This window comes from Protopterus annectens, chromosome 7.part0, assembly GCF_019279795.1.
Source record: "Protopterus annectens isolate FY-2018-M chromosome 7.part0, PAN1.0, whole genome shotgun sequence".
NCBI classification, from domain to species: domain Eukaryota; kingdom Metazoa; phylum Chordata; order Ceratodontiformes; family Protopteridae; genus Protopterus; species Protopterus annectens.
In genome coordinates, this window is record NC_056739.1 from 1178099662 (window position 1) to 1178121878 (window position 22217).

Sequence of the window (22217 nt, forward strand, 5' to 3'; positions counted from 1 at the left end):
ATTATCACCTACCACTTTACTCTAAATCCAGGGCTGGTTTTGCCACTGCTGTTTTGCAGGGCATTTTGGCAGCTCCTGCTTCCTTGTAGTTTGGCCATCCTCCCTTACCTCTGCTTTGGGATTCTACCCAAGTGTAAGGACTGCAGCAGTGTGAGATGAAGAACATAGTACAGTTTTGTACCTACCATAAATGTAGATGTTCGAAGATCCACATTGCTGCAGTCCAATTTACCCTCCCTCCTTCCCCTCTGTAGTTAGAGGTGGTTGTGTGGGTTGGGTTGTAAATATTGTGTATATTGTATATATTGTACATAGTCTTAGTGCAAGGGTGTTTGGTTGTTTGTTTGCTGTCTTTTGGTTTTGACCTTTATTTTTAGGGTCTTCTGACATCTGGGGCAAGAAAAGACTGAGGATATGACGTCGGCCATGCGCATTTGTACCCTGACGTCCTGATGTCAGTCAAATGCGCCTTGACCGACGTCAGCCTTATACTTTGATATTCGGGCCGACCGAGGACAGCGGACTACCCAAGTGTAAGGACTGCAGCAATGTGGATCTTCGAACATCTACATTTATGGTAGGTACAAAACTGTACTTTTCCATGGCTGTGGGGGAAGTTGTAGTCCAAATAAACTGATGCATTCTTTTACCAACAGCATCATTTCAGAGAGTACTGAGCTTTGGGCACTGCAAAAGTATGCACATTTGAGAAGCCACTTTCAGATTTAATAGCTCTGGGTCTCAGTCTGGTGGTTAAGGTAAATGAGGGGGAAAAGCTATTGGATCAGTATGGTGTTCTTCTCTGCAAATATGTCAGTAGAAGCTGAGAGAGACTGTAGGAGGGAATGAAGAAGTGGAATGGAGGAAGGAAATTATAGCCATGGAGGGATATGAACCTACCAGCAACAGACAAGAAAATTCCAAACTTCAAGGTGGGGAGGGAGAAATTAATAAGGTTTTGGACCTTGAGGTGTTCAGTCAGCTAGTGTGGGACTGCAGGCAAAATTCTGATTGTAGTCCTACCCAGGATAGAGGGGACGAGGGATGTCCAGGTGAAGACACCAAAAGCCAACAGCAGTCATACCACTGTATGTTCTACAGTGAAAAGAAGGATCAAAGCACAAGGATAAAGATGATGTGGGATTTTAGCAGAACGTTGCTTCAAGTATTATGAATTATTATTAGTTAAATATGAGGGATAAAGGAGTGTCTTTAAATAATAATGAGGCTTCACGTATTAATTGGTGCAAAGTAATAGAATCTAACAAGAAATTAATTTTGAATTGTATAAAAAGAATTTTGTAGGCTTAAAAGTTTTTGATTTCAATGAATGCTACCTGATAAAGTGCTAGGGAGAATAAAATAATTGTCTTCTAGCTGTTGTGTGCTTTTTCAGAAGTTCATTGGATTTTTTTGTAAAGTATAAGAATTGCTCCACAGTGGATACGTGTGGTATACATAAGAAGTGCATGCTCATTTACTTGAAGAAACAGAGTTATATTAGATTACAGTATCTGGTCATGCACCTATAAGGTTATGTCATGGGAAAAGAGGCTTTGGCACTTCTCTAAATATTTATTGAAAACTCTGGCATATTGGGTAGCAGATAAAATTTGAGAAATAGTGGGATAGATGAAAGATGGGTAAGAAGATAGCTGATGCGTGGGAAGCTTTGAAAGTAGACCTTAGAAATGTGGGTGGAATAAAGTAAAGAGAAATAGGGGAAAGTGGTGACAAAAATATTGTGAAGGTCAGCAAAAATTAAAGCACTGCAGGATCATTTATAAAACCTCACTGATGATTAAAGTGAGCAAGTTAGAGGTGCAAGGGAGACTGTTAAGGAATATTTGGAACATATGCATTAATATAGAAAAGGGTTTCCCATTGAAATGTTGGGGCTGAAAATATTGAGTCTGTATAGACTGTAAAACCAAAATGAAGGTAAGAAAATGCAGGAGAAGAGTGAACATTACTCTTCTTCTTTAAACTTAGTTTTTTCCAGCGAGCAGCCCCCCCCCCCCACACACACACACACACAGTCCAATATGGGGAGCAAGCCCACTCCCAGACTTGTATAAGCAAACTCAGAGATTGTCATTCCTTACAGAAAATGGAATATTCAGAGAAATGGCAGTCTCAGAGTTAGTATATGTAGGTCTGGATTTTCGGTATTTCAACTTTTTCCATGGAAAGGTGTCAGTTATTCTTTGACAGTATTCCTAAAGCATAAAAACTTTTAATGTAGAAGTTATGGAAACAGAAACTAGCGAGACCAGTTTTGACGACCCACCACTGGACCAGTAATCAAGGAGTCTCAATCCTCACCAATGGCACCTGTGGGGGATGTTCACTCGGGTCTGTATCACATTATCGAAAACTCACAATCTCAAATGGCCAAAACATCTAAAGTGCTGTTCATCGAAACTGTTCTTGTGTGGGGCTGTGCCCTCCCCCAAATATATATACCAACTCCGGGATTGCACTACAGTGAGGAAAAGACAAATGTACTGCAATCCCACAAGAACAAATTCGATATACGGCACCTTCGATGTTTTGGCTGTTCGAGAATGTAAGTTTTCGATAATGTGATAGCAACCCCGTTTACTGGGAGGGTAATAGGTACACGCACAGTATTTCTAGATGCAGCTCACTGCATCAAGTCCAATTTCCCTTAAGAGCACACAGAGACCACAGTCAGTCTGGGGCTGGTTTCTCCCTCTTTCTCCAGGTCAGCAGTAAGACTCCCCACTGGCACAGCTATAGAGTTGAGTCCTTGGCCAGGATTCCAAGTCAAGTTCTCCAACACACACACACACACACACACACACACACACACACACACACACACACACACACACACTTACTAGCTATGACCCCTTCTGCCCAGACTATAAGGTAGTTACCACTGCCACCAGAACCCCTTGCCAGCTATTTTAAGGCCCTTAACAAAGGGTGTCCAATTTTACTGTGTAATAGTAGTACAGTACAAATGGTAGTTTGACCAAGAGCAAGGCTTTTAGGAGTGGCCCACACAGTGTCACCAAATAAATATGCAAGTACTCTTAAACCTGAAATATCTCTACAAAGATCAATCGCAATCTTCTTCTTTCGGGGGTCGCCATAGCAGATCAACTGTTTCCATTTCTTCCTGTCCTCTGCATCTTGCTCTGTCACACCAACCACCTGCATGTCCTCTCTCACCACATCCATAAACCTTATCTTAGGCCTCCCTCTTTTCCTGTTACCTGGCAGCTTCATCCTTAGCATCTTTTTCCCAATATACTCTGCATCCCTCCTCAGCACATGTCCAAACCAACGTAATCTTGCTTCTCTGGCTTTGTCTCCAAACCTTCCAACCTGGGCTGACCCTCTAATATACTTATTCCTAATCCTGTCCATCCTCGTCACACCCAATGCAAATCCTAACATCTTCAACTTTGCCACGTCAAGCTCTGACTCCTGCCTTTTTGTCAATGCCACTGTCTCTAACCCATATAACATAGCTGGTCTCACTACCCTCTTGTAGACCTTCCCTTTCACTCTTACTGGTACTCGTCTGTCACAAATCACTCCTTGACACTCTTCTCCACCCACTCCATCCTGCCTGTACTTTCTTCTTCACCTCTCTTCCACACTCACCATTACTCTGAACTGTTGATCCCAAGTACTTAAACTCATCCACCTTCCCCACCTCTACTCCCTGCATCCTCACCATTCCTCTATCCTTCCTCTCATTCACCCACACATATTCTGTCTTAGTCCTGCTGACCTTCATTCCTCTTCTCTCTAGAGCATATCTCCACCTCTCCAGGGTCTCCTCCACCTGTTCCCTACTCTCACTACAGATCACAATGTCATCTGCAAACATCATAGTCCACGGGGACTCCTGTCTGATCTCGTCTGTCAACCTGTCCATCACCATTGCAAATAAGAAAGGGCTCAGAGCTTATCCTTGATGTAATTCCACCTCCACCTTAAACGCATCCGTCACTCCCACCGCAGACCTCACCGCTGTCGCACTACTCTCATACATATCCTGCACCACTCTTACATACTTCTCTGACACTCCCGACTTCCTCATACAATTCCACAACTCCTCTCTAGGCACCCTGTCATATGCTTTCTCTAAATCCACAAAGACGCAATGCAACTCCTTCTGACTTTCTCTGTACTTCTCCATCAACACTCTCAGAGCAAACATCGCATCTGTAGTGCTCTTTCCTGGCATGAAACCATACTGCTGGTCACTAATCACCTCCCTTCTTAACCTAGCTTCCACTACTCATTCCCATAACTTCATGCTGGGACTGATCAGTTTAATCCCTCTGTAGTTACTACAGCTCTGCACATCACCCTTATTCTTAAAATGGGTACCAAAACACTTTTTTCTCCATTCCTCAGGCATCCTGTCACTTCCCAAGATTTCATTAAACAATCTAGTTAAAAAAACTACTGCCATTTCACCTAAACACCTCCATACTTCCACAGGTATGCCATCTGGACCAACAGCCTTTCCGTTCTTCATCCTCTTCATAGCTGTCCTTACTTCCTCCTTGCTAATCCACTGCACTTCATGATTCACTTTCCGCACATCATCCAACCTTCTCTCCCTCTCATTCTCTTCATTCATCAACCCCTCAAGGTACTCTTTCCATCTGCTCAACACACTCTCCTTGCTTGTGCGTACGTTTCCCTCATTATCCTTTATCACCCTTACCTGCTGCACATCTTTACTAGCTTGGTCCCTCTGTCTAGCCAATTGGTACAGGTCCTTTTCTCCCTCCTTAGTGTCCAACCTTTTATACAACTCTTCATACACCTTATCCTTGGCCTTCGCCACCACTCTCTTTGCCATGCACCTCATCTCCTTATACTCTTGTTTACTTTCTTCATCTCTTTGACAATCCCACTTCTTCGCCAACCTCTTTCTCTGTATACTCTCCTGTACTTCTTCATTCCACCACCAGGTCTCCTTGTCCTCCTTCCTCTTTCCAGATGTCACACCAAGCACCTTTCTAGCCATCTCTCTTACTAGCTCTGCTGTAGTTACCCAGCTATTCTGTAACTCTTCACTGCCACCCAGTGCCTGTCTTAACTCTTCCCTGAACATCACCTCACAATTACCCTTTTTCAATTGCCAGCATTTGATCCTTGGTGCTGCCCTCACACTCATCCTCCTCTTCTTGATCACCAGTGTCATCCTACAAACCATCATTCTATGCTGCTTAACGACACTTTCCCCTGCCACCACTTTACAGTCTTCAATCTCCTTCAGACTGGCCCTTCTATATAAGATATAATCCACCTGTGTGCATCTTCCTCCACTCTTGTATGTCACCCTATGCTCCTCCCTCTTGTTAAAATACGTATTCATCACAGCCATGTCCATCCTTTTCGCAAAATCCACTACCATCTGACCTTCTGCATTCATTTGCTTAACACCATACCTACCCTTCACTTCCTCATCCCCTCTGTTCCCTTCACTAACATGCCCATTGAAATCTGCTCCAATCACCAGTCTCTCAGCCTTGGGTACAGTCATCACCACTTCATCCAACTCGCTCCAAAATTTTTCTTTCTCATCCATCGCACACCCAACTTGTGGAGCATATGCACTAACAACATTCATCATTACACCATCAATTTCCAGCTTCATAAACATCACTCTATCCGACACTCTTTTCACCTCCAAAACACTCTTAGCATACTGTTCCTTCAGGATAATGCCTATGCCATTTCTCCTTCCATCCACACCATGATAAAACAATTTGAAACCCCCTCCAATATACCAACTTTCCTTCGGTCCATCATATCAGCTAGCTCTCTTCCTATACCATTCATACTGCCAACATTCAAAGTTCCAACCCACACTATCACAGTCCTAGCCTTTACCTGCCTTTGGGCATGCCTTCCTCCTCTTATCCTCCTTCGGCCAACAGTAGCCCAATTTCCGCCAGCACCCTGTTGGCCAGCAGTACTGTTGGTGGTGGTTGTTAACCTGGGCCTCGACCGATCCGGTATATATTTCTGTACTATCATCAATCACAATGAAGTGTTTAAATATATTTAATAATAAGTAATAAAAGAACAAGAAAATGCTAAGTGTATATTCACGGTGATATCAGAGTTAAAAATCACAGGAAATATTTAAAACACCATTGAAGAAAAGTCTCAAAGAAAAACAATATCTAAACTAAGCTTCACTATATTCCTAACTGTATCTAAGAGAGTTACTGTTCCCTAATAATGTGCTTAATTAGAGCAAGGCAGAGGATGTGGTGAGTGGTTCTTGTTGTCAGACTCAAGAAAGAAAGAATACAGTATGCTGTGTCTCACTAAGAGACGTCTCAAAATAATATTCAAAGTACTACTTCTGAGACAGCTTGAAGAATGACATCACTTCTGGCCATCTGACTTTGTTTCCATGCAAAATCCCCATTGCTGGAAGCTGGCAGGATTTAGAACATACTTGTAAAAATACACACACAAGGGCTTTTGCTCAGATCTTTGGCAGGTGCTGGAAGTCATAAAACAATTGCATTCCACCACACTTCCACTATAGTAATTGGTTCACCCCCAAAGATAATACAGAAAGCTTCCTAGTACAGAGTTTGTGTCTCTGGCTGCCTTGAAACCTGCAAGATAGCATCTTTATGGCCTAGCCTATAAAGTTATTTAATTTCAGATATTTTTCAAAAGTTTGCTGGACTGAGTTTAATCCTCCAATTTCCTTTGTTAAAACATATACATTTAAACAGTTACAGTAGTGCATGTACATTTCTGTTCTCTTCAGTAAGGCATACTGTGCATACATTTCAAACCGAAGCACTTTACAAATACCTTTTTAAAACAAACGTCTGTACAAATCAGTTTGATATACACATCGCACAGTTTTAATACATTTGCAACCCCTAGCATCTTGTATGACCCACAGTTCTAATACACTTGTAGCACAAGCATCTTGTATAAGTCAGTTTGATATTCATAAATGACATATAATCATTTACAAAATTCCAGCTAGCTGGGCTGGCAGTACCTCCTTTCGTCACACTAGTATTTAAGCTGAGGGAGCCTTATTCTAGGAAATTTATAGACCCTGAAGGAATTCGAGAAGCATTTCAGGTATTTTATGAAAGGCTGTACAAAGCAGGTGAATGTGGTGACCTAGATTGGAGTTTGTTGGAAAATGTTTTGGTAAGCCTGGACTTGCCAAAGATGATGGAGTAAGAGTTTCTACAAATTGTAAATACAGAGGAGGGAGAAATTCAATGGTGATGGGGAGTCAGAATACAGGTAAGTCCCCAGGGTCTAATAGTGTCCCTATAGAAATCTGGATGTGAGAGGGGAGATCCCCAATAAGGATATGAAATAAATTGTTTAATACTGTATGGAAACGAGAGGTGGCTGCATCCTAGAAAATAGCTGTAGTGGTAGTTTTACCAAAAGAGAGGGGGAAATTCTACAGATCCTGCTTTGTATAAGCCAATTTTCATATGAAATTATGAGGACAAAAGTACTTGACTATTTTAGAAAAAAAGTTGGCAAGAGTGTTGCCAATTTTCTTAGACCTGGATCACTGCAAATTTGTTGAGAGGAGGCAAACATTTGACAGCATTAATAGAACTCTGATGATTCAGAATGATGCAGAGGACAAAAAATGACCCTTACTGCTGGTAAGGCTGGATGAGAAAAAGCTCTTTTTAGGGTTGGTTGGAAGTTTATGTGCAAAGTAATGGCTGAATGTCCATTTCATATTGGAATAATTGAATTTCTAAATAAGATATATACAGGATCAGAAGCAAAGGTAAAAGTGGTGGAGAGTTTTTTCTGATAAACTGAGTCTGTCTAGAGGAGCAATGCAGATATGCCCTGTTTCTCCACTGCTGTTTGTAGTGCACACATATATGTGCCATTGTACTGAATGCTCATTTTGACTGAAAGAGGAATCAGTGACCACATATGACTGAAAACGCATTTGATTAAAATCACAGGGGATTCAAAATATTCTTCCCTAACACATTCTTTGAAACTTGTCTTAATCACCTAGCCCAAGCCAAAATGTCAAAATTCCCAGCATCCAAGATGGCCCTTCCACCAAAGAAGAAACCCTGTGGATCCAGCAATGACTTGCATACTTACATCCGATTCAGATGCACCCGCTGAGGTTGTATTGCTCACGGTCTGTCAGATACCTTCTCAGTTGCCTATTACCGAGACCCTGTTGGAAGCCAGTATAGCTACTAATGCCTTGCAGGTTATGGACGCATCGGACAAACCTCCTGTCATTATTTCAGAGGGCTCACTTAAGAGTCCCTCAAGTCTAGTCAGCGAAGAGGTTCCAGGCACTCTTATTAAAATTTGCCAAGGTTCCAAACCACTGAAACTTGTTCATGCAGTTATCACACAAAAATGAAAATGCAGAAAACCCTAGGCATGTGACGTCCCCAGAGCTTCAGAAGAAATGGAATAGATGGATTTCTCCCAGGGCTTATTTAATACAGTCATGACCCGGAAACATCCTTCTTTTGCGACCTAGCTGTCACAGGCCACACCACAAAGACACACTCAAGATCCCTTTTCCTCTGTCAAGAAGCAGGATGTGGATTCTGATCATTCCCTGGACTATTCCTCACAAATGCATTCTTCAAAACAACTTTCAGCAAATGAAGGTAGCGCCTTCTAACCTGAATCTTATTGAGGAAACCTCTTTTGGAGAAACTAGAACACGGTGAGGCATTTTGAATGGCAATCAAAGCAAATATTGGATGTTCAAAAGAGATGCTATAGTCTTCTGAAATGGGCAGTCCAGCTCAATCCCCATTCCCTCCAGTATTAGCTTATCAAGATGCTTTTCAGTCTACATCTTCAGCTCATGATTCTTGACCACCAGCACCCAAAAAAACTGACAGATTCTACACGGTTTCTGATGAACCTACCTACCTATATAAGAACCCTGTTGCTGTCTCTCTTTCCTTGAATAATCCTTCTAAACTTCTCCTTGGTGGTAATGCCCTTCCCACAGACAAGGATACTAGGGCTATGGATTGGTGGGAAAAAAAGATTTACACTTCCTCCACCCTTGCATTCAGAACTATCAACTACCAGATGCAAATGTCTGCTGTCTGTCCTACAGTCTCAGAATAAATTTACAACAGACCCACAGTCTGGAGTTTCTAAGCAGCAAATGCAGACTCTCTCAAGCTACTCAAACTGCCAGGCATAGCAACAAATGCCGTTACGATGCTGTGGATGCCTCTTTCAGAGCTGCGGCCACAGGGTCATTTGCTGCAAAACTCTTCAAAGCCCTGCAAGAGCAAGGTAAGACTATAAAGGACTGTAGGCAAATTTTACTTTCTGCAGTCCCTAGGTACCACAGGAAATACCAAGCCAAGTTCACTTTCATCAAGAGGGACCCTAAGTCCACTGCAAAGAAAACACCAAGGAAGTGGTTTTCAGACAAACCACATAGGAAATTTTCTATGGGGAGATCTCCCTTTAGAAGCAAAAACCTGTGACTACCTTGCCATCTGCATTTCTCCCCTCCTCAGTCCCTCCACCCTTTTTTCAAAAATGCTTTATATGTCCTTCCCTTTCTGTGAAATAACTACAAATGGGTTCTGGCTGCTATCAAAGAAGGCTATGCCATGTCATGAGAAAGCATCCCTTTTGTAAATGGCCTGCCTCCTCCACCAGTAAACCAGATTCCTTTGCTTGACCCTGCCTTTAAGTACTTCCTAGATTAAGGTATCCTAGAAAAAGTGTCACCTTTCTTCATAGGAAAAGGGTTCCAATCCAGAGACTTTCTGGTGCCATGGAAGGAAAGACCGTGGAGATCCATTCTGTATGTCTCTCTCTCTTCTAATCACCTTTTAAAGGTACCAACTTTCAAAATGCTCTCTCTGCAGACCCTTCTGCCTTTCATTCTTTCTCACTCCTTTCTTGTACCACTAGACCAAAAGGATTTCTACATTCACATCCCCATTTAACCTTCTTGCAGGAAATTCCTCAGGTTTTTCTCTGGCTCATGACATTTTCAATTTACTGCTTTGCCCTTTGTCTTTTTCTGTGGCACCAAGAGTTTTTACAGTGCCTAACTCCAGTGGTGGCCTTCTGACATACACAGGAAATTCAGATTTTCCTTTACCTGGACAACCTACTGATTCAAGCTCTCTGCATAGACTACCTCCTCAAGCATGTATATTACACAGTATATGTTCATGCACAGTATGTATCCTGTTCATCCTAGTTTCACAGTCCACTTCAAAATATCCCATCTCACACCCAGACAGGATCTGGTCTTTGAGTCACAAACTAGACACACACACAAAGCTCGTCTTTTTCTGTCTGGCCTCCTTTTTCAGAAACCTCTACTCAGTCTCTCACTGCGCAGCAATGGAGATGCTTGGGGCCTTTAATTTCATGGCAGCTGCTATCCCAGCACTTTCTCTGAACAGATTACATATGCAGAAAATGCACTAGTACCAAAAATGAGTATGGTCCTGACATTCCCATTCCTTGGATACCCTGTTCCCACCCTTACTTTGCCACAAACAGGAGCCACTCTGGTGGGAAAAGCAGATCATGCTCAACCCAGGTCTTCCTTTTACCCCAGCCCCACCCAACCAAGTTCCCACAGATGCCTCAGACAGAGCATGGGGAAGTTTGGACAGGATTCCACCAAATGCCGGGAAATGGCCTTCTTCACTCCTGAAAGAACTCATCAGCCTGAAAGGAAATGAGAGCCCTTCTGCAAGCACTGCAGGTATTCTAGCATCTGTAAAAACCTGGCCCACTAGTAGTATACACAGACAACACCACAGCTATATGGCAGCTGAACAAACAGGAGTATACAAACTCTTATCCACTGTGCAGGCGAGCACAGGAGTTATGGCACATAGCCACACTAATGGAAATTACTGTGACAGCTGCATAGATTCCCTCACAGGAGAACGTACTGGCAGAGTCCTTAAGCAGTCCTTGGAGGACTCTCATGAATGGACCCTAAACAAACTATTCTTCAAAACAATCCAGCATCACTGGGGAACACCACCAGTAGATCTGTTTGCTTCACTAGAAAATCACCAGCTTCCCCTCCTCTGCACCAGGAGTCCTTCTTCCTTAGCTCGGAGGATGGGAAGGTTCCTGTATGTTCCCCCTACCCCTGCCACTAATTCCAAAAGTCCTTCTAAAAGTTCAAAAGGAAGCTGTTAAACTCCTACTCCTGGCTCCTTTTTGGCTAAGAAAGCATTGGTTTCCTCTCCTATTCCACTTATCTAAGGGGAGCTACTGGACGATACCATTGGAACCAGATCTGCTCACTCAACAGCGAGGTCTGCTTCTCCATTTAAACCTAGCCTCTCTCAGACTCACTCTGTGGATGATATGGTCTGATCGCTAAAAGACATCTCTTTTCTGAGGAGGTGGTTCAGGTTCTACAGAAAGCCAGAAAACCTACCACCAGAAAATCATGTACAGCTAAGTGGAAGAGACTTTCTATTTTGTGCTTCAGGCACAGCCAGGACCCATTCTTAGCAGATGCCCCTTTCTGTGCTTAAGTATCTCTGCCAGTTATATTCTGGTCTGACCTACTTTTTCATTAAATCTTTATCTGTCTGCCATTAATGCATGTTTGCCTCTTGATACTTCTATCATGTCCAGGGCAGAGGTCAAACTTTTCTTGTATTACATCTTAAACTGCCAAAGAAACTTCTCTCTCCCCCCTGGGATCTCAACGTTGTGCTGTAAAAATTTACTTTGCCCCCTTTCAAGCCAGCTGCTAATACCCATTTAAAATTCTGCACCTTGAAGACAGTCCTGCTGGTTTTTACCTCTGTCTGTAGAGTGTCAGAACTTCAGGCTCTTATGCCTATTCTACCCTTTTTCATTTTCCACAGTGACAGAGTGACTTTCAGAGCCAGTCCGTCATTCATGCCAAGTTAGTGAATGAGATGTCTCAAGATCAGGCTGTCCACCTGCCTATCTTTTTCCTAATCCTCAGAGCAAGTGGGAAAGAATTCTCCACTCACTACATGCTCACAAGCAACTGAGGTTCTACTTGGACAAAACTAAAACTGTCAGAAAAACTAACCTACTTTTTGTTCCATTTGTGTATTTGTAACTGGGCCAGCATGTCTGTAAGCAAACCATTGCATCTTGGATATCAAAGGAACACTGTTTCTGTTACACACAGTATGGAAAAGCATTGTCTTCCTGCCCAAAAGCACATTCCACTTGGGCAGTGGCCTTCCACAAGGGTGCAGATGCTAGGTCCATCTTGGAAGCAGCCACTTGGTCTTTTGTGCACACCCTCACCAAGTATTACAAGATTGATGCCTTTTCGAGATCCAGGGCTGCCTTTTCTATATCTGTCCTGTCTGATCTCTTGGACAGCTCATACTCCCTTTAGCCAGCCTCCCACTTCCCTAACCCTTTCAGCTCTGGCAATCACAAGTACGTTCAGAATACTGCAACACTGATTTCATTCAGGACATAGTGCAGCTTTGTAAGAACCTACCGTAACTGTAGATGTCCTACTGATCACTTTTGCAATATTCTTTCCCCTCTTCTCTTCTTTTGCTTTTATGTCTCTTTCCTTAGTTGTAAGCGATCACATATAGACTGCTTTCTAGGAATTTACTTCCCTCTTCTAGCTACACTCCTCCTAGCTAACTAGTTTCTTCTGTCAGTAGTCATCAAATTGCTGACCTGGAGATAGTGTAAGGTACTCATGCGTACATCCATCTATATACTCCCTACCCATATGAGCTGAGGTCACATATTGGATGTATGCTCTCGGGAAGGTAAAACTTTGATACCCTAGCCGGACGTCAGTGGACTGAAAACCTATATGTTAAGAATATTGCAACAATGATCAGTGTGACATCTACTGTTATGGCAAGTTTTTATTCATCTGTACCATCAGGGGGTACAGCATGACTGTGAACATTGCCAATCCACACATATTGTTCTAGACTCACTTCCCTAACATCTCCTATGATTAGAAACAGCACCATCACTTATTGTCTATAGATTTATAGTTTTCTTTCAATTTTGATTCAGTCACATGAGTTTTCAGTCAAATGTGTTCATTATTCACAGTATGTTGGGGTGACAGCTTGTAGCCAACAGGTAGGATATGCATATAAAGGGGGTCTTATGAGTTAAAGTACTGATTGAATCATCAAGCAATTTAATTACACTTGCATCCAAAAAAATGATAATAAAAGGAATATGTGAACTGTAAACCAAAGTAATTTTCATTTGTGTTCAACAGACTCTCTTGAGTTGGTTCACAGACCCCTTCCATAAAAGCCAGCAGTCATCAACGAATATCCATATGTGGCTAATTTGTGTTAAACTCGTGTTTATACATCCTCTCCAATATTTCTCCAATTTGAATTTTAAATTGTTTACATCAACTATCACTTCATGAATAGTTGCAACTTCATGACAGTAAGTGCCATATAGGGCTTGCAAAATTCATTTCATTCGTTCATTCAGTTACTGTTTCATTCAGTCTACTATGCCTGCTTTATCCTGATTATGTTCACAAAGGGGAGATGGAGCTTATTTCAACACTGAATGGGCACAAGATCTGAACTGTTAGTGGACAGGATGCCAGTCCATTTCAGGACTAGCACACATCACTCATAAACACCTACTGACAACTTAAAGAGTTGCTAGTTCACTACCTGCATGTCTGTGTGATGCAATGGAAACTGCAACATTTATCATTAACCCAGACAAACACATGGAGGACATGCAGACTATGCACAGAAGGTACCCTGGCATGGAAGTAAACTGAAGAAACAAGTGCTGTTAGGCAGCATTACTAACTGCTGTGCTTTCCTTCCTGAAGGCAAAGTAAAGAAAATGGTGAGCAAATCAGCAAAAGGGATCGCACTAATTTAATAGCGAGTCCTAATAAGGTTGTTTGCTTGGGGGATTAATTCTCAACAACAGTTGCAAACTGTTTTAGTGAACAAGGGAACATGAAATATGAGCTTGGTGTAAGGTATAATAAAGAAACTATATGGGAGAATGTGGTAAACTGCTGTTTGTAGATCTGTGCCAGGTCGTATGTGATGGAGTCTCAAAATGTCTAACCAGCAGTTTTCTAACTTTGTACAAATTTTATGTACTCAAATAATCAGTGCTATGGGAACTGCAATTTTGCCATGTGTTTTGAAATACTCCTTAGTGGTTGATTTTGTTCTACTTACTCTTTTGTTGGCCTTTCAGGGGGAAGCATCACGATACATTTTCTTGAACAAATTTCGGAAGTTTTTGCAAGAGAATGCGAGCAACAGAGGGGTAAGATACACTACATTTATTTCTTTTGTTGGATGTGCATGTTCAGTAGATCATTGCCTGGTCTGAAGTACAGACTGAATGAAAAAATCCCCCACATACACTGCAGTGGTCATTAGACTTTAATATCAACAGTAGCACTAAGAACTAAGCCAACACAGGAGTGGAGAAAGGATATTCTGTCAATTGGGATACAGAGAATAGAGAAGGGGGTCTGGAATTTACTGGAGGAAGATGGCAAAGAACCAATGTATTGGAAACAAATGATTAGAGAAGGAAAGGCAGCAGAATTGGAAGAGGCCAAGAAGATATGTAGATTGAAGGTTAGTGATTGCTTTCCTTATCAGGGATTGATATCAGAGTATAGCCAAAGGGGAATCCTAAATGAAAGACTTTTAACTGATTGATTGAATTTTTAGTTGAATCTAGAACGGAAGCTGCTGCTAAGAAAAGGAATAATTAGTAGTGCATCTAAAGTATTGCATGATAACTATAGGAATCAATCAGAAGAGGTCAGAAAATATTTGGAGAGCTTAGATATGCATTTCAGAAAGAAACATTGGGGAGATGTATGTGTGGCTCTCAAATGTTCAACAAAATCTAGACGATTTCGGATTTTTGCTTGGAAGTGTTTGCATAGATACATTTATAGCCCAAGAAGAAGACTCTAAAGAATTTTTCCTCAGAAAGATGGCAAATGTTGGAGGTGTGATGAGGAAGAAAGGTAATTGAGGACCTATGTTTTGGAAATGTTATAATTTGGCAGACTTTAAACGTTCCCTACGGAATACTCTGTCAGGAATACTGAGCGAGGAAATGAGTAACTCAAAAAATGATTTTTTTGAGCTGGGATACATGATCTTTAGGGGGGAGGTTGGCATAATGGTTAAGGTGTTCACCTTACAGACACAAGGTCCAAGGTTTGATTCTCACTTGAGGTAACTGACTAGGCTGAAAATGGCCCACAAGGGCAGTTAGCCTAGTACTAAACTATGAACCTATGAATCTGAATTACCTAGACATAGTAAGACCTTGTTAAGTTTAATTCTAGTGGTTGCCAAAAAAAGCAATTACTAGAAAATGGAAATCAAAACCTAAACCAACTGTATTTGAAAATAGTGAATATTGTAACAGAGCTAAAAGAACAGGAAGTGGGATCTTCAAAAAAGGGTAGGAGTAAATTGCATAGCAAAAATGGAAATTGTGGGAACCATACATGCAGAAAAATATTTTGTGGAGGAGGAATGAGGTTTAAGAGAAGGCAAGAACTGGATAATTTATGCATTGTTGCTTGGATTATATGATGTATAATGTTTCCAAATATGAACTTGTTGATACAACTTGATTACTTTTATATAACTGTAAGTCTGCCTATCTCACAGTGGTAATTTAATAAAGGTGTTTTCAAATAGTAACAGTAGCAGGTAGTAGTAAACAGAATCACTTTAAAAGGCTGTTAGTAAAATAGAAAAAAACATGAGCATTTAAATTCAGCAGGGTAGTTGCAGTTTTAAGCTTCATAAATGTAGTAAAATGAAGCTAGACTGAGAATCGTAATTAACTCAAGCACTAAAGGAAGCATGACTGCAGCACTAGTTAAGCTGAAACTGCCCGTCAGGTGGGTACCAGCAGTTTGTTGGATAGGTATGGAAAAATATGTTTACCTTTGGCAAACATACATTGATACATTTGTTGTTTGTCCATATCACTATTGGCAGTATTCATAACTAGTGGGATCTCCTGCCAAGGATATCCCTACATCTGGCCAGTATACCAAAACCTCTAATGTTTACCAGTGTCATATGTCAGATGCATGCTCCCCGCATTAGCGTAGGGAATAACGATGACATACGGGTGCTCCAACCTCAGAAAATCTTTACCTCCAGCCTGAATGTCATAGTTGAATGTCGGTCTGAATGCTGTTTGCTGTGCTAATTATACCAAGCCTCCTTCATTGTATTTTGAAAGTTCATGTTAAGTAAGAAAGGGAAATGTCAGTAAGGCAAGATATAAGGATCATCATGACAGGTGTTTTGTTTTTTCTAGGCACTTCTTACAACCACACTGAGTGCTCCGTTTGTCTTGATATACTCCTTTGGATAATCACAATCATTTGGTACTCTAGTGGCTGATTTGTTTAAGACCTTACAGGACCAAGGCAAGCTCATAAAAGATATTAAACAGATTTTTGTCTTTCCGATTCCTAAATTTCAGAGGAATTATCCTGCTAAAACTGCTTTTGTTCTTAGCCTTGGTAACCCTCCAAAATAAGGTTCCTAGGTGTGTTTTTTTTTGGCAAGCCTACTCAGATGCCTAGTCCACAAAAACCTTTTCAGGACAAATCTGGCTCCATCTGACATTCTGTAATTTTTTCCCTTCATCCAGCTTCCCTCGTCTCTCAGACTTTCTCTTTCACTCCATGTTTGGCAACAGATTAGTTCAGACTCTTGGATTCTGTCAGTCATCTATCAAGGCTGGTTTATGGCCTGGAAATCCCTTCTCACCTTTTCGGCACTCTCCGACTCCCTTCAAACCAAATTCAGTATTTTTCAGGGGTACTGCAAGGTTTACTGTATCAAGGCACCACTCAACCCATTCAGTCCCTTAGGGGTACAGGGTTTTATTCCAAATTGTTTCTGGTCCCCTGAAACGACTGGTCCTTGGAGGCCTGTTCTAGACATTTCCAACCTACTTTTCTCAAGGTGCCCACTGTCAAGACAGTTTCCCCTCTTGCTACATCAACTTTTTTTGTTTCTCTGGATCTCAAGGATGCCTGTCTTTATATTCCCATTCACCTTTTATTCAGCAATGTTTTTATTTCTGTTTCTTCCTCTCATTTTTAATTCTCTGCTTTGTCCTTTGGTCTTTAAACTGTCCCAAGGGTATTCACCAAGTGCCTGACTCCAGTCGCAGATTTCTGCAGGCTTCATGGGGTACAAATATTTCATCTGGTCAACCTGCTTCTTCAGGCTTCTTCTCCTTTCAGTTTCTTGCAGGACCTGTACTTTACCTGACTCCTTTGCACACTCTGCAGAAGTCTCTCTTTTAGGATCACATTTTTTCTGTGTTGCAGGATCCAAACTGTTCCAATGCTGGCCTCTGTTGCCTCCTCGCAAGGTTCTGTCTGTAGCAACCTACTTTCATGCCTGCCAATGAATTTCTCAGGGCTGTGTGGTTCATGGACTCACCATCCCCATGCTCACTTTTGCCAAGCTTCATATGAGGAAGCTTGTGGATGGTGTGACTTCAGCATTGCCACCCTCTGGAATTTCCAGTTCCTTTAGCCCCTTGTCTCAAACTCGAGCTTTATTGGTGTCAGCACATATCCCTCAACTCAGCATTCCTTTTCAGCTTCCAGCTCTGTCTCAGGAGCTGTTTACACAAGGTTTGGATCAAGGGTGGGGGCTTTCTCCAGCAGTAAGAGGGTTCAGGCTCTCTGGCCCCCTCATTACCTACTGGATCACATCAACATCAGAGAGATGCATGCACCAATCTAGCTCTACAGGCCTTCCACTCTATTTGGTCTCCAGGCCCTTTGAGAGTCTGTATAAATAACACCACTGCCATGTGGTACACCATCAAGCAGGGGGAAAGAAGGGTTTATCATTTTTGCAGACTAGCCCTTCAGGCCTGGGACCTTGCTGTCTAAGTGCAGGTTTTTCTTCCGGGAGTTTACATTACTTCAGAGCAAAACCTGGTGGCAGACTCTTTGAGCAGGTCTAGGGCACAACCTCATGAATGGATGCTTCACAGAGAAGCATTTCTGGACATTGTTCATCAGTGGGTATTCATCAAATGGATCTTTTTGCCCTCCCCGCTGAACAGATAGTTTCCTCATTTCTGTTCCAGGACCTTAAGCTCTCTGGCTTGGAAGATGGATGCCATGCCTTTTTTCGGGAAAGGGATGTTTCTTTTCTACTTTTCCTCCTCTTCCTCTTCTTCCCAGGGTGCTACACAAGTTCAAACAGAACTCTCCAAGAATCTTGTTGGTGATTCTCTTTTGGCCCAGACTGCACTGGTTCCCCCCTCCTCTCTCATCTGGCCAGGGGGACTCATCACAAATTATATCACCAAATGAATCTTCTCACATGAGACAAGGGTCTCTTCTTCACCCTCTGTCCACACTCCAGTTTATGCTTTGAATGATAGGGTTTTAATCTCATGTCAACACCAGTTTTCTGAGGACATGCTTAGGGTCTTGCAGGAGGCCAGGAAATCCAATACCAGAAAAATCATGTATATCCAAATGGAAGAGATTTTCTGTTTGGTGTCTTAAGCTACACCAGGATCCCTTTTCACTGGGGAGTCAGATTGGTTCTATCTTACTTGTGTGAAGTGCTCCATGCTGGCATGTCATGTTCTTCTGTCAAAGCTCACCTGTCAGCAGTCTCTGCTGGTCTACATTTGAATCCACTTGTTGTCTTCTCATTTTGAGGTTGAACAATTCCTGAATGATTGCCTCCACATTAGGATACCAAGAAAGTGTATCCCGCCTCCTTGGGACCTTTATTTTGTTCTTGATAAATTGACCCATGCTCTTTTTGAGGCTGCTGCTGTTGGTTTGCGACATTGTACCTGGAAGGCTGTTTTATTAGTTCCTATCACCTCTGCCAATAGAGTTTCTGAACTCCAAGGCTTGATGGCAGTTTCCCCTTTTTTGATTTTTCATAGGGTTAGGATGTCTCCGTGTATTAATATTTCTTTTATGACAAAGGTGGTCAATAAGTAGTCCCTTAATCAGTCTATCCAGCTTATTTCCTTCTCCACAATCTGCTAGTGTGAGGGTTCTATACACATTGTATCTTTATGGACAGCTCAGGTATTATTTAGACAAGACAAAGGCAATAAGTAAATCTGAGAGACTTTTTTTTTCCATGCCAGGACATTGGATTTGGCTGTTTATAAGCAAGCCATCTCCTCCCAGATTTTGAAAGCCATTTCCTTTTGTTATTCCTTTCATGGTAAAGAGCTTTCTGCCTCTGTTTGGGACAGTTCTACCAGGCAGTGGCCTCATCTGGGATTTTCTTCAAAGGTTTGAACACCAGTTCCATCCTTGAAGCTGCTGCTTGGTCTTCTGTGCACACGTTCACTAAACATTGCAAGTTGGATGTTATTTCTAGAGCCAGGGTGGGTTTTGCCAAGGCTGTCTTTCCATCTCCCATTTTTTACAGTATATTTCGCACTCTCCCATAGGTTATGAACACTTCAGCAGTGATATATAAGGAGATAGTGCAGTTGTGTAAAATCTTACCGTAACAGTAGATGTCGTCCTCTTCACTCTTTCAGTATTCAGTCCCTCCCTCTGCTCCCTTTTCTTTACTTTTTTTTTCTGTTGGAAACATCTTTCTGGCCAAGGGGTCTTTGCCTTTGTTCTTGGGCATCTCCTCTTTCCCTGGATGTACATGTTCTTTCTTCTGGGACGACTGCAGCCTTCCTGGAATACTTCATTTATGAGTTTAGTGCATCGATACGTCACCTTTATGCCCTGCACTGAAACGACAAGCATATGTCTGACATACGATGCTGGTAAGTTTCAGTGGCTTTGGTATACTGGCTGGATGTTGGGCTATCCTTGGCAGGAGATCCCACTGGTTATGAATACTGCAACAGTGAAGAGAGGGACATTTACTGTTAAGGTAAAATTTTACCCTACTGTACTTTCTCAGTGAAGGTGACAGTTACAGTTGAGTTCTGTAATGTGGGATTTCCTCTTTAGGTGCATGTCTAGTTGTGTTAAAATTCCAAAGCTGTACTGACATTCCTTCCTATGTTACCTGGTTCATTTCCCACTCAAGACGTCAGCTAGAATTTGGCTGCAAAGGGAACCATATCCATACTGTCTCAAGTTCTTTTTACAATGGTGGAGTACATTCATGTCCTCATGATCCTTGTTCTGGAAGTTCATAATATGGTTTCAGCCCTAGAATTCCAGTAGAACCACAATGCACTTAGCTTTGTCTTTTTTGTTTTACTGATTAAATTATTGTGATAACTGGATTTTGGGGATATTTTTGGTGATATGGCATGCCTGTAATGAATCAGAATATATTTTCCTATTTGAGAGATTTCCTCTTAAGGGTTTAATATCTTCATTTGACAAAGTTGGGTGATAGGAAACTGAACACTGCAAAACCTTTAATAGAAATAAACAAATAGACCTTATTTAGGAGGAGCCACATGTTCCTTGTCACCTTAGGTAGGATATCCACTAGTGGGAATGGACAGTTGACTGCCTGTGTCCTCTAGTCCTTTCAGTAAAAAGGCCATTAGGTTAATATGATGGAAAAATGCAGGAAACTGTTTATGCAAAGGAAGAGAGCACATATAAAAGCATTATCACCCTCAATAGTCTGTAGAGGTCTGCATTGCATAGGGCTTGCTGAGAATCTGGTTCTTCTCCCTCATCCTAGGACCTTTCCTCAGCACTAGTCCCATATGTGTTGACTACTGTGCCAGTGTTGTGTTCCAGTCCAGTCTTTGGACAATTAATGTTATGCCATATCCAGACACTTTTTTCCTGGTTCCCTCAGTCGGTGCATCAAGCTTTCCAGTCACACCTGCTACCTTTTTTGCTGTCAAATCCTTTTGGCCAAACATTTGAACCTATTCTAACCATTTTTATTGGTTTCTACCAAGAAACTGATTTGTTGCATCGGTCCTAGTTTCTGCGCTTTGTGCAGATATGTGGATGTTAAGCCTGACATCTACCCCTCTGTCATGGTGCTTGGTATTCCTGCAATTGGTATATGGAGGTTTCGTGTGCCTGGAGGCCTTAAAGGTTGTTTTCAGATCAAACCTCCCCATCTTCACTTTGGGTCTACCGCCAGAAAAAGAAGAGTGATGCCACTTCAACACTATCTTGACCCAGGACCTGGTTGAGGTAAATTTCTTGATGATATAGAGTGTGGTTTCCCTAGGACATGATATAGCTGATTCAACCACCACCACCACCCAGCCCCCCCCCCCCACCCAAAGTTTGGGACAGAGAGACAGAAGGGTTTTGACAGAATATGTTGGGAATGTTGAGCTTTCAGACTTTCCCCTCTTTGAACTCTCCTCCTCAGATCTAGGGGGGGTAAGACTTAAATGTAGGAGGAAGCATGTAGACTGTCTGGATGAATCTCTCTTTCTCTAAACAGAAGATAACCAGGAGGTCGATTCTTCCCATTTACTGCCTGATGATTAGAACTTTAGAGCATTATCAGCTCTCATCAAAGTTAAGATGAAATGGCTTCTAAACACCCCTTTTGAGTCTGAATGCACCCTTGCTGACACCTTCTGTTCTCATAGATCTTCCTTTTGGGTTGATCCCCAGGTGATGAATTCGTTCAGCTGGAGACTTACAATGCATAAAAAACCCTGCAAGATTCTCCAGTATCCTAATTAAAATTCCATGGTAGTATTATTGTATTATCTCCTTTTGAAAAGGCTTGTGACTCATAGGTCAGAACTGTCCATCCTCTCCAAAGAATTGCAAACACTGAGCAGACTAGAAAAGTTAATGGTTTCCTCCTGCACTTTTTCTCCAAGTGTGTTAAACTATATGATGTATATGTTAGCAGTCCAAAGGGAGTAGATCGACAAATCTGTGTGTACTCTGTAAAGTGCCCTTATTTGGAGTAAATTGTAGTCCCTGATGATTGGTTATTTGGGTGATAGAATCATGTTGTTTGCCCACTGTGCTTTGGAGAGTTAAACCAGGAATGTAGAGTTGTGTTGACTCTCCTCACCTTACAGAGTTTGTTGAAAAGTCAAAGGCCACTTCATGAATGCCCTATTTGATAGAGCCTTCCTTTTTCACCCAATTGTAAAAGCCGAACATGAAAAATAGAAGATCAGAGACAATATCCTCTCAAAAACTGAGGGTGAAATTCCAGGCTCTCAAATTCTCTCCAGAGCTCATGTTG

General features: G+C 41.9%; 1 protein-coding gene across 2 annotated transcripts in view; it reads left to right on the forward strand.

Annotated features, from left to right (window-relative positions):
• The window catches only part of RNF123 (ring finger protein 123), a 4282987-nt gene that overhangs the window by 1197892 nt on the left and 3062878 nt on the right, over nt 1-22217 (forward strand). For both annotated transcript variants that reach the window (XM_044077780.1, XM_044077781.1), the window contains exon 19: nt 14242-14313. In XM_044077780.1, the coding sequence (XP_043933715.1) occupies nt 14242-14313 (72 nt within the window). The remainder of the gene's footprint in view (nt 1-14241; nt 14314-22217) is intronic.